Source organism: Megalobrama amblycephala, linkage group LG1 (assembly GCF_018812025.1).
Source record: "Megalobrama amblycephala isolate DHTTF-2021 linkage group LG1, ASM1881202v1, whole genome shotgun sequence".
NCBI lineage: Eukaryota > Metazoa > Chordata > Actinopteri > Cypriniformes > Xenocyprididae > Megalobrama > Megalobrama amblycephala.
The window spans coordinates 69,844,351-69,857,991 of NC_063044.1; the positions used below are offsets into that span (position 1 = coordinate 69,844,351).

The following is a 13,641-nucleotide window of genomic DNA, read 5'->3' on the forward strand; positions in this document are numbered from 1 at the left end:
ACAACGATCTTCATAAATATGGCAAACAAGAATCAAGAATCAATAGGATTTATTTTCATCTGTCAAGTATTGAGATAATTGCAACAGAATTCATTCATTAGGCTACATTATGACTGACTGGATGGGCCATTATTTCTGTAATCTTTTCTATATTTCTAAATATCTGCTTTAATGAAGAAGCAGAATAATGTAAGGGTTAACCATAAAAGGAATTTGTGAATTAGCACCAGTTACTTTATGATAGATAGACAGAAATGCTGTGTCCGAAATCGAATACTACTCTACTATATAGTACGCGAAAAACAGTATGCAAACAGAGTAGTATGTCCAGATTCATACTATTCGAAAATCAGTAGGCGAAAAGTACCTGGGTGGCTTACTACTTCTGGTGAGATTCTGAAGTGCGCATACAATCAAAGAGCTTAGAACCCAAGAGGCGACACTCTTGATACTTTTTGGGAAACAGCCACTAGATGGCGCTCCGGTAGCGCGCCCGCCATTATGGGGTGAAAATACTAACTGGACCATTGAATCCTTCACATTTTACGCACCCAAAATCGGCGAATTTCACTGCCAAATCAGAAGCGCAATAGAACAGTTTTTAAATTAAGTCACCAGTAAACTGTATGATCCTACAGTAAATGTTGTATTGTACTATATATGTTTTATTTTACCAGTTGTGGAATCCAACCATTCAACCATCTGAGGTAACGTAGTTAGCCTACTTTATTGAGTGTTTCCATTTTATGCAACTTTACACATTTATTAATAGTAAATTAATAATTAATAAATTAATAAAATAGTAGTAATAATATCTAGGTCTGAATTGAAATAGCTATATTGTACGTTTTAATGGATCACGCTACAAACATAATGATCTTAAAATACATGATGCTGTGTCCGTTATCCCATAATTCACACTTTTGGACACTTTTGCCAGTGGCCAACAATCGGTATCGGCTGATAAAAGCTAACATTATTATTATTATTATTAAAACTGCTGATGGTCAGGGCCGATTATATCCTGTCAATCAAAAGGGTGTGGAAAAAATGCAGTTCATACATACTGTTTTTGATGAAAATCACTCTTGTGTTGAATCTTCTTCTTCTTCTTGACTTCTTGTGTTAAATTTTAACGCATTAAGGCCTGTACATACCGGGACGAATATCGCACGTGTTTATCGCCAGCGTTTTTCGAGACATTTTTTGTGTCCATACCCAAGTGATTTTCACTGGCGATGAACGTGCAAATTCACTCCCTGACCAGCATGTGGCGCTTGTGCTTAACGGTAGTGCAAATAAACAAATTTATGATATTAATAAAGTTAAAGAAGATATATTAAATGGCATATATATGACATATGAGAGATAAGATAGAGTCAGAAATGGTAGTGCAAATAAACATATTTATGAAATAGACATTCTCAATTATATTTCTTGAATGTAAAACAAACAGTAAAACTACAGAAATAATACACATCTATTGGTATGGCCAAGAACTGGCAGAGCACCCATAGTGTGTGTCTCAATCAGCTCCCTAGTTCACTAGTCAGGGCACTGATCAGGGAGTCGGCCACATTCATTTACACAACCTAGGAAGATAGGGAACCGTTTGAGACGCAGGGATAGTTTGTAGGGGTCTTCCTTGACTACTTACTTTCTTTTTAAAAAATGATGCTTTTACACCTGTGCATTTTTTCACCTGACACTCACATTGGCGGCCTTTGTTTAGTCACGAGGCATTAAACATCGGCGATAATCATGCGCGATATTCATCCCAGTGTGTACGTTTTTAAAAAAACGCCTCAGGTTCGTTTTTTTTGGCTTGACGCGCCGCGTTAAAAACTGGCAGACCAATGAGAGTGGCGCTTTTGTTCACGTGCCTGGTGTTACGACCCTATGGTTGTGTTTTGTTCTATTTTTGCTTTTCTGTGAGTGTCTCTGTGTGTGTGTCTGTCCTAGGAACATCATCCTGATTGGTTCCTGCAGGCTGATTGATGCTGTCTCCCGATTGGTGCACAGTACTTCAAAAAGCATGTCATCACTTCCTCTAGAGGAAGAGAGATCTTTTGTTTGAGCAGAGTGTTGGTTGTATAGTGCAGAATCTGTGTGTGTGTTAAGAGTAATGGTGGGCAGAGCGAGGCTTTGTGAAACAGTTGAAGCAAATGTGCCATATTGTGTCGAGGCTTCGAAACTATACCGACACCCGTTTCCACAGTGACACCTAGTGGTCAATTTCACATGTTATCTGAAACAACCTTGACAAGCCATTTAAAAAATAAAAAATGTTGTGTTTTTGTTAATGTGATGAGTTTTTAACATCTGTCTGACAACTACATGATGTTGGTTATGTAACCCTCCTCACGGTGAATAACTAGGTTATTCTGGTCATGAAAAATGAAGAATAATAAAACAAATCAAGCCACAATGGTCTCACATTTTTTTACAGATTTTTATTCAAGAATATTAATTGCTCTGCTGTGGAAGGACTTAGCCTACTTCTTTTTTTACAGATAATTTCTCCAGCCTTTGAAAAAATCCTCTCACAAGGGACACTTGTTGCTGGCATACACAGATATTTTTTAGCAAGGACATAAAAATGAGGGAAAATTACAGCTCTCTCTTTCCAGTAACTTAGAGGATCGTGAGTTCTGGGCAAAAACGCATCTTTGAGGTACTTTTTCACTTCTACTGTGACATCAGCTGTAGCACTGTGTATCACCTGGGTTTCACGGATACGATTATCAAAAAGTTCCCATAAATTGTCCTGGGTTTCTGCTGGTGTTGATGATGATGGGCCTGATGTTGACTGTGCAAAGCATAAACTGACAGCATATATGAAGTCACATAATTTTTCAGATGACATAACTCCATAATGTCAGATCATATTAATTATATTAATAAATAACAAAACAATGTGACAGTTGTGGCCAATTTCATGGGTAGTATGGTTATTGTGGCCTACCTAACTGTACAGTTGATTCCTGCGCTGCATGTCCCTTTTTCTGTGCAGGCTTGTGCTGCAACTTCCTGTAAAGTGGTATAAGTTTTGAAGCAGACACTCTCTGTTCCTCTGTTGTTGCTAGTTTAAACGGTTGCAGTAGTGACAATGATTCTTGAATAATGTCATACTCAAAACTTGTCAGCGGAGCAGTATCACTGTTTAAATTTGATAGCGCAGCACCCACTGGCTCTCGTTGCTCATACAAGCGTTGCAGCATGTCGAAAGTGCCGTTCCATCTCGTCTCAACCTCCTGTACCAGTTTCAGAGTTGGTCTGCCCATCAAGCTTGTCCTTTGCTTTGCAGCTGGATCTAAACAATCCCCACTATCTTTCTGGCTTTCTGTCCGTATTTCATTGATGACTGGGGTTTGATCTAGGGCCTTTTTCACAATTAAATTTAAATTATGGGCAAAACATGGGACATGCCGAAGGTTGAGTAGCTGGGCACTTAGGATCATGTTGGATGCATTGTCAGTCACCATACACTGAACTTTGGAGGTTATTCCCCACTCAGCCATTAGCAAAGCTTTAGCCTCCATGAGATCCTGGGCTGTGTGGGTTTGGTAAAACCTCCTAACAACCCAGTACAACAGTTGCCAACTTTGCCTCTGGTGTTATGTAGTGGCAAGTTACACCAAGGTATCCATCCATATTAATGGAAGACCTCATGTCAGCTGTAAGGCTAACAAAATCTGCCTTTTTTAGGTCCTCCATTGTCTTCTCCTTAGTGTTGTTGTACCTTTCAGTGAACATTGTTTTCAGCGTCCTTCCGGGATGGGAGGACATAGCTTGGATCAAGTTTGTTCACAAAGGCCATGAAACCCTCATCCTCCATGATGGTGAAGGGCTGCAAATCCTTTACCACCATGTTTACAAGAGCCTCATCCAATTCCCTCTGTCTGCCTTTTAAAAGAAGATAAAGATAAAAGATCAAAACTAAATAACAAAAATAATTTGAAAAAAACAATATAGGTTGAAATATTGCACAGCTATTAAGAATAGACTACTGGTTCATTATTTCTAAATGAATATATATATAACTACTGAGCTATCTGTCAAAATCTAACTTAGCCTATATGAATGTGTCACTATATCTATCCTAACTATCTGTCAATGTCTATAGTCTATCAGTCAATATATAAATTTAAGTCTAGCCTAAATATAACTAACCAAATCGCACTATAAATGTCACTATATCGCAAAAGCTATCTCAAAATCTCTCTCCCCTCACAAAAACCCACGAGGTGAAGGTGCATGAACTTCTCTTTTAAACTTTGTGGGAGTTGAGACAGATGTGCGATTGTGTGGTTTGTTCCCGCCCCTGTCAATCAAACGCAGACTCGGCAAGCACGCCACCTGTCGAAACACTTGTGAAACGCGCAGAGGCTTCGTTTAGCCATAGTCACGTGACATGGGTGTTTTGAATCACAGTTCGGAGCAGTGTTTCGAAACATCTACGCTTCGGGATCTCGACACTGTGTCGAAATGTCAGTTTCGCGTCAGCCATCCCTAGTTAAGAGTGTTAGAGACTGTGAGTAATGTTTGTTTGATTTGAAATTGTTTGTACTTGAGGAACTTTGTTATATTTGACCCATTTGCCTGTTTTTGACGCTGAGTTTGGATTGCCCTTTCAAATTCTGGTTGCCTGGTTGTATATATTGTAAATACTGATTATTTGGGAAAGTAGGGAGTCTGATGTGATTTTTGTTTATTGTAAACTGTTTGATCTTTTTTTTTTTTTTGGTTAGGGGAGTTTGTATATTTTCTTTTCTTTTCTTTTCTTTTGGGTTGGGGTTTAGGAAAGTGGTTTTAAAACAAGGAACTTTTGTTTGTTATTTTGGCCTAGTCAGCTCCTGAACCACAACTCTGGGAACTAGTGAACTAGGGAGCTGATTGAGATGCACACTATGGGTGCTCTGCCAGTTCTTGGCCACACCAATAGATGTGTAGTATTTCTATATTTTTACTGTTTGTTTGTTTTTTCTTTTACATTCAAGAAATATAGTTGAGAACATCTATTTCATAAATGTTTATTTGCACTACGGTTTCTGACTACCATCTCTCATATGTCATATATATGCCATTTAATATCTGCATTTTTATCTTCTTTAACTTTATTAATATCATAAATATGTTTATTTGCACTACCGTTAAGCACAAGCGCCACATGCTGTCAGGGAGTGAATTTGCACGTTCACTCTATGCATCGCCAGTGAAAATCACTTGGGTATGAACCCAAAAAACGTCTCGAAAAACGCTGGCGATAAACACGTGCGATATTCGTCCCGGTGTGTACAGGCCTTATGAATCATCCGTATTTCAAGCCAGGGTTGCCAGGTCTGCGTTTTTATTTTTTGCTAAATCAAATATTATTTGTAGCACCTCCCCTCCAATAATCGCAAAATACTTTGTGCTTTGTTACATCTGATAAGAATGAAAGTTTCAGTTTTCCAATGTTCACAGTTCCTTAGCTATCCATATAAAAAAAACACTAGAGAGGAGCTTATTTACTGTTAATTATGTTTGTGTAAATTCGCCATGAAGAAAAAAAGTGCTTATGAAAACTACCTTATGTGAGACTAAGTTTTATACAAATATTTCAGTTTTTATTTGAGTATAATTATTATATCTATTATAATAAACAGCTGCTGAATATAATACCTCTGTTGTTAATTGTAACCTCTAATATTGTAGTGTACCAAATGAGAGGGATCCCTGTATAGTTTGCAACATTATTTGGGAGAGATTTTTTTTTCCTTAAGAAAAACCAAACTGTATCGGCATCGGCCGATATTCTGAATAATCGGCTCTCAGTATCAGCAGAGAAATTTAGTATCGGTGCACCTCTAACATAAATGTTTAGATGTGTCAATTAGTATAAAGTCTGTCTGTGACTGATATATATATATATATATTTTTTTTTTTTTTGAAAGGTCAGCTGCAATCACACAGCTCCTCCCACATCAATCACATCATTAGTGAAGCTCCTCCCACCTCAGATACATAGTCAGTAAAGCTCCTCCTACATCAATCTCTCAAACAGTGAAGCTCCTCCCACATCATCAGTGAAGCTCTTCCCACAGCAATCACACCATCAGTGAAGCTCCTCCCTCACCATCAGTGAAGCTCCTCCCTCACCATCAGTGAAGCTCCTCCCACATCAATCACACTGTCAGTTAAGCTCCTCCCACTATTTATATCACATTAGATAATTGTGTTGTTGACCAAATGTATTTAATAGTTCTCACTACAGAAACCATGGAATTTGTGCCTATAATGTTTTAAAAAATAAAGAGAAATTTAGTATCGGTGCACCTCTAACATAAATGATGTGTCAATTAGTATAAAGACTCTCTGTGACTAATATTTTTTTATTTTGACAGGTCAGCTGCAATCACCTCGTCTGTGAAGCTCCTCCCACATCAATCATTCCATCAGTGAAGAAGCTCCTCCCACCTCAGATACATAGTCAGTAAAGCTCCTCCTACATCAATCTCTCAAACAGTGAAGCTCCTCCCACATCATCTGTTAAGCTCCTCCTACATCGAGCACAGTCAGTGAAGCTCCTCCCACATCAATCACACCATCAGTGAAGCTCCTCCCACTATTTATTTTACATTAGATAATTGTGTTGATCAAATGTATTTAATAGTTCTCACTACAGAAACCATGGGATTTTTGCCTATAATGTTTTAAAAAATAAATAGAAATTGGAAGCTCATTTATGTAAGTCATTTATGTAAATTTAAGCCATTTATGTAAATTTTCAATGACGTATAATCCTCAAAATTATTTGAAGTGGCATTTTGATGCATTTACACAGACTGTTTTATGCTGCTCAGAGGGAAACTAATGAATTTAAACTGCAGTTACAAATGCGTAATTCTTTGATGTCGTAATATTAAACTTTGATATATAAAGTGATTTTAAAATTGGAAAGATACTTTAAATATGAAACTTAAACCGCCAGTAGGTGGTGTCAAGTTACTGTTAATGAGCGAATTATTGAGTCATTCATTTAGCTGATACGTTCAAATGGCTGATCATTTCAGGAACAAAGTTTTTGACTTTCTTAATGAGTGAGTCATTGAATCATTTACTCAACTGATTTGTTCAAGTGGACTGATGCATTCAGTAATGAAACACTAAATTGTGTTGCTCAGAGATGCAAAACTGTGGATGGAACCATTTTTGTTGACGAAATAGAGCAAAACAGGCAGTCTAAAATGTCAGTAATTAATATTAATGTTGTAAACTTTTGTTTAAAATCAGTATCATATTTGCAGTCATGCTGAAATCTGGGGAAAACACGACTGTCTTTGCATCATTGATTAACTATATCATATGAAATGAATATAGCCTAAAAGACAAATACTCAATACAGGGGTATTTTTACTTGCATTAAACTGAATAAATAAATAAATAAATAACACAGTGAGAGAGAACACTCTTAATGCAATGTAACCTAAATCAAAAAGGCTACATCACACAGTGCATTAGTGACTCTCTAGGTGTGTTTTTTTTTTTTTTTTTTTTTTTCTTTTTTTGGCTTTTGCAAAGTAAGAGACATACTTGATAATGTCAGATTGAACATCATTAAAACAACAATTAGAATATATTATCATAGATGATATATATCGCACACCCCCACTTAAATTAATTTTCACTACATCAAAATAATTCAAATTATTTTTCTTTCATTTCAGTCCTGATGGAAGTGAAGGAGGAGAGTGAAGAACTGAGTGAAGTGGAGGAGAAACATCATGACAAACCTGGAGAAAAACCTCTGAGTCGCTCAAAGACTAAAAAGACATTTTTAAAGAAAAGAAGAGCCGAGAAATCTACAACCTGCACTCAGTGTGGAAAGAGTTTATCAACCAAACAACATCTTGAATGTCACATGAAAGTTCACACTGGAGAGAAGCCGTTCACATGTGATCAATGTTGGAAGAGTTTCACAAGTTCAGAAAACCTTAAGTTACACATGAGGATCCACACTGGAGAGAAGCCATTCACATGCGATCAGTGTGGGAAGAGATTCATACAAAAACCACATCTTAGACAGCACATGAGAGTTCACACTGGAGAGAAGCCGCATGTATGCCAGCAATGTGGGAAGAGTTTCAGTCTATCAGCACAACTTTTGACACACAGGAGGATCCACACTGGAGAGAAGCCGTTCACATGTCATCAATGTGGCAAAACATTTGTTGGGTCATCAAACCTGAAGAGACACCTGACAGTTCATACGAAGGAGAAGCCACATTCCTGTTCTGTGTGTGGAAAGAGTTTTTCACTGCTGGAGAGTTTACACAGACATCAGAAAACTCACACTGGTGTGAGAGAGTACATGTGCTTTGAGTGTGAGAAGATGTTTACAACAGCAAAGTGTTTAAAACAGCACCAGGGAATTCACACTGGAGAAAAACCTCACAAGTGTTCACACTGTGACATGAGATTCAGTCAGTTATCAAATCTGAAAACACATGAGAGGATCCACAGCAGAGAGAAGCTGCACACGTGTGATCAGTGTCATCTTTGGCAGGAGACATTTACATTTGCATTTAGTCATTTAGCAGACACTTTTATCCAAAGTGACTTACAAATGAGTCGACTTACAAAGGAGACATAAATTATTGTAATGGAGGAGTGGAGTTATGTGGGGAACAGACAATAAGAAATCAGTTTGCAGAGAATGTAAGAGACCCCTCACATTGTAGAGAATTAAAATGGTTGATCAGACAAGATCCAAACATAAATTTCTCAGTTTTGCGGAGAGAAGCGATGCTGTTTTGGGAAGAAAATATGTGCCTGACAGAGCCCCCTACAGTTTAGCACCAGAAGGTGCAGCGGTCGAATGTTCCGGTATTACTACTACAAATATCCCTGATAAGACTGATTCTCTTCTTTTTGAGCTTAGGGAGGCTATGAGGAAACAGGAGGAGAAATTAGAGGGCCTTGCACAATAGGTAGCACGACTGCAAGTTTATGAAAGGAGACAGGGACAGGAGCCCAGGTATGATTCAGCAGGAAGACCTATTTGTTTTAGATGTCAGGGGGTAGGACATATTGCAAGATTTTGTTCAGATATAAATGCTGTTAGTGACAATCAGGCAACATCATCTGAGTTGGCTTGGGGGACAGCTTTCCCAGCTAAATATGCAACAGGGAAACAAATTCCCTCTGTAGTTAGGAGCCAGACTACAGGAGGGGAACAGTTGGGCTCAGATGGTTCCACCATTTTATGGGAAAGAGTATTTAATGCACCTACAGGGCCAACCCCGGTTATGGATCTATATATAGGGGAAGTATGTGTTCCATCTATGATAGACACAGGCTCCATGGTCACTATTATAACAGAGAGTTTCTTTAAGGAACATTTTGAGTGTAAAGGGGAGGATATCCTAAAAGAATGTGGGTGGCTGACTTTAAAAGCAGCAAATGGCCTTTCTATACCTTATTTGGGTTATTTAGAACTTGATGTTAAAATTATGGATAAGGTATTGCTACAGCATGGTGTTCTGGTGGTGAAGGATCCAACAGATCCTGTAACAAAATTGAAAAGGAAAACTGTTCCAGGATTGGTTGGCATGAATATAATAAAAGGCTGCAATGAAATTTTGTCTGGTCCTTTTAATGTAGTGCCACCAGGACAATGTGCCCAAGTGTATCAAGGTTTTACAAAAGTGATGGCCGCCACACCTGTATTAGTACCTGCAGGCTCTATGTGTTTGGTCCCCGCTACAGGATTTCAGAGCACTTGTGATTTAGATATTGGTTTGGTAGAAGGGTTAGAGGTAGATGAAGGGATTTTACCTGGTGCCCTTGTGTCTCCAGGTTTGGTAAGGGTTCAAGGCGGCCAGCTAGCTGTTGCTATTGTAAATGCTGGTGCTTTAGATATCAGCTTGGCCCCTCACACACGGCTGGCACGTTTGCTTGTAGCTGAGGTAGTAGCAGGAGGTTCAAAGCCCATTTCTTTTCAAAACATAGGCCATGGGGAGGTTCAGATCTCATTATGTTCAGAAGAGGCTTTGGTTTTTAGTCATGAGGCCGGATCTACTCTTTCAGATGATTTTCACTTTGAATGTCCCTTTTTGGAAAGCCAACAGATAGCTCAGCTCAGCTGATGTGTTCACTTTCAGTGATAATGACTTAGGGTGTACTGCAATCATACAGCATGAGATACCAGTCATGGATGATGTCTCAGTTCGTCAGCGTTATCGCCGTCTTCCTCCAAGCCAATATGAAGAGGTGAAGGATCATATTAGACAGCTTTTGGAGCAGGGTATTATTAGTGAGAGCTGTAGTCCCTATTCCTCACCTTTGGTTATTGTTAAGAAAAAAGATGGCAATACGCGTATGTGTGTTGACTATAGACAGTTAAATTTAAAGACAAGAAAAGATGCTTACCCACTCCCTAGGATAGAGTCACTTGATGCCCTTAGTGGGGCCTGACCTTGGACCTTGCTAGTGGTTATCATCAAGTGGAAGTTGCTGAGAAAGACAGACAGAAGACTGATTTTGTACTCCATTTGGGCAGTATCAATTTAATCGTATGCATTTTGGGCTTTGTAACGCCCGGGGAACATTTCAGCGACTTATGGAAAGGATTTTAGGTGACCAACATTTTCAGTCTTTGCATTTATATTTAGATGACGTGGTTGTGTTCTCATCATCTTCTGAACAACAAATTAGTCATCTTAGGTTAGTTCTATCACGTTTTTGGGAATGTGGCTTAAAAGTAAAATGGAGCAAATGTGCGCTTTTTCAGCGCCATGTTTCTTATCTTGGACATGTAATATCTGCTGAGGGGGTTGCAACAGATCCTGAAAAGACTCGGGTGGTGGCCCATTGGCCATGACCAAGTACGGTAACTGAACTTAAATCCTTTTTTGGCTTTGCAGGATACGATTTGTTGAAAATTTATCTTGGTTAGCAGCGTCTCTTCATGCTCTGGCAGCATTGCTGCACCAAAGGCAGGTAAAGCAAAGATCACTAGAGTGCCTCTTTCTGAGTTGTGGGGTTCTGAGTGTGAGTCCGCTTTCCAGGTATTAAAAGAGAAGTTAGTGACGGCATGGCAGTCCAACAGCAGGCTGACCCCATTTTTGCAAGGTTTCTTGTGTATTGGAGTCAGCAAGTTAAACCCGGCAAATTGGCGAGGGCTAAAGAGGATGGTAAGACCTTGGAACTCCTGCGGCAGTGGGAGAAGTTGATAGAGGAGGAAGGAGTTTTGTATCGTCAATTTGTGGATACTAGACAAGGCCAAATTAAACAGGTGCTTCTACCTCAGAGCCTGAAGGAGGAAGTCCTTCTTGGGCTACATGATGAACATGGGCATCAGGGTGCTGGTTAGAGCTAGATGCTGTTGGCCAGGAATGTTTCAAGATATTGAAATGTATTGTAGGCAATGTGAGAGATGTATTGTGACAAAAGCCCTAGTGCCCAAGCTAGTAACTGAAATAGGCAGTTTGTTAGCTAGAAGACCATTTGAAGTAATAGCTATGGATTTGACCATTTTAGAGCCTTCCAGTGATGGTAAGGAGAATGTCTTAGTATTTACTAATGTTTTCTTGAAATTTGTGGTTGCAGTACCTACCAGGGACCAAAAAGCAGTGACCAGGACCAGATCTCTTGTTAGGGAGTAGATTCACAAGTATGGAGTTCCCCAATGAATTCATTCGGATCAGGGGAGATGTTTTGAGGCAGAAGTGGTTCGAAACTTATGTAAAATGTATGGGATTATGTCGAACTACCCCCTATTACCCACAGGGCAATGGCCAGTGTGAGAGGTTCAATCGAACCTTGCATAACTTATTAAGGACTCTCTCACAATCCAAGAAAAGAAGATGGGTAGAATATTTACCAAAAGTAGTGTTTGCTTATAATACAACTGAACATGCGAGCACTGGCTATAGCCCATATTTTCTGGTTTTTGGGCAATCACCAAAGTTACCAGTTGACATTTTGTTTGGGGTAAGCCAGACAGATGCTGCAGAGTCAGTCGATGAGTGGGTGGTGGGTCATCATGAGCGATGTAAAGAGGCTTACCAAAAAGCAAGGGGACAGATGCAGCATATGGCCAAAGTTAGAAAGAGACAGATTGGTCCACCCTCATTACAGAGTTCTTTGCAGGTGGGTCAACTGGTTTATCGTAGGAATCACAATTTTTCAGGAAGACATAAGATTCAAGATGTGTGGATGTCTACACCTTTTTGAGTGATAGCTCAGCCAGATGACACTAAAGCTGTGTATACAATTGCTCCTTTGAATGGATCTTGCCCACCTAAAAATGTATACCGAACAGAATTGAGGCCATGTGGTCCAGGTATGGTAGATTCATTCCATCAGGATGTGCAGAGCCATAGTGACATAGTCTCTGACAGTAAGTCAGATGAAGCATGGGTTGTGAGGGGAGAAGCCTCAACTGAATCATTACCAGGGGTGGGAAATAGATCTGAATATGAGTTATGTAGTGAATCAGGCATGGATTTGGGGGAGCAAGGGGATTCAGAAGAATTTCAAAGTTTTGAAGAAGTTATTCAATCACCTCCAGCCCAATTGCGACATTCTAGTCGGCAAACAGTAGGGAAGTTCCCTAACCCCTTTAATTTACCCAGATTGCTTGTGTCAAATGGAGATGGGTTTATAGAGTAGATCATTTTTCATAAGGGACACTAGGTGATTAATGCACCTGGGAAAGTTTTTTTTTTTTTTCTTTTCTTTTTTTTTCTCTTCTTTTTTTATGTACAGGTGGTTAGTAAAATTAAGTAAAAGATCATCAGGACGATGATCAGTGGTGGGCGGGGTGAATGTGATGGTTGTAATAACTACAGTATTTACGGTAGTCCTGTTGGGTTGGGGGAGTAAGGTACCTTCTGATCCCATATCCTCTTTATGAATGGAGTAGCGTTAGCTCAGGAGTTATGGCGGCATGCACGCTGAAAATGCCAATTAGATGGCTGTGATTTTCTTGGTTTGAGGTAAATCAAACTTTTATTGGTGATGTTTGATGCAATGGTTTTTAAACTTGTGATATTTTGTATAATCATGTATCAAAATATTTAGTGCAGATTGTAATGATGGTTTGTGCATGGACTGGAAAACAGTTGTAGTAAGCTGTTGCCAGGTACAGCAATGCCAGATAGATGGCTGCGATCTTTCTTTCTTTTTTCATTGAGGTAAATGAAATTTTCATTGGATATGTTCGATGTAATGTTTTTTTAGATGTGATATTTTGAATAATCATGTATCAAAATATTTTGTGCAGACAGTAATGATGGTTTGTGTCTGGGTTGGACAACAGTTGTTGTACGCTGTTGCCAGGTATGTTTTTATTTATGTATGTTATTTGATGAATGTGGGGTTTTTAAATTTTTTTTTTTTTTTTTTTTTTTTTATATTGTAGCACAGTAATGGTGTTTTTCTGGCTCTGTTTTAGGAGCTGGCCTATGTCACTGTTTTGAATTATTTAATTTGGAGTTAAAGTAGTGCATCTTTATATGTGATATACTGGGAGGTGTTGGACCCTTGATATAAACTTGATATAACCTAAGCCTATGTATGTGATGGTTTTAGAGTTTTCTTTTCTGTTGAGTTGTTAATAAATGAGGTTTAAAAAGACAATCGAGTCTTAATGTG

At 38.9% G+C, this 13,641-nt stretch overlaps 1 protein-coding gene across 1 annotated transcript; it reads left to right on the plus strand.

Annotated features, from left to right (window-relative positions):
* Positions 1 to 6,865: 6,865 nt before the first annotated feature.
* Positions 6,866 to 13,623, plus strand: LOC125247507 (gastrula zinc finger protein XlCGF7.1-like). The gene has a single exon (XM_048158850.1). It carries the CDS (start codon positions 7,715 to 7,717, stop codon positions 8,633 to 8,635), a length of 921 nt encoding a protein of 306 aa, XP_048014807.1. The 5' UTR covers positions 6,866 to 7,714; the 3' UTR covers positions 8,636 to 13,623.
* Positions 13,624 to 13,641: the final 18 nt, after the last annotated feature.

Excerpts from the sequence above, each read along its gene's own strand:
- LOC125247507 (XM_048158850.1), top strand. The coding sequence starts at position 7,715 with ATGGAAGTGAAGGAGGAGAGTGAAGAACTGAGTGAAGTGGAGGAGAAA.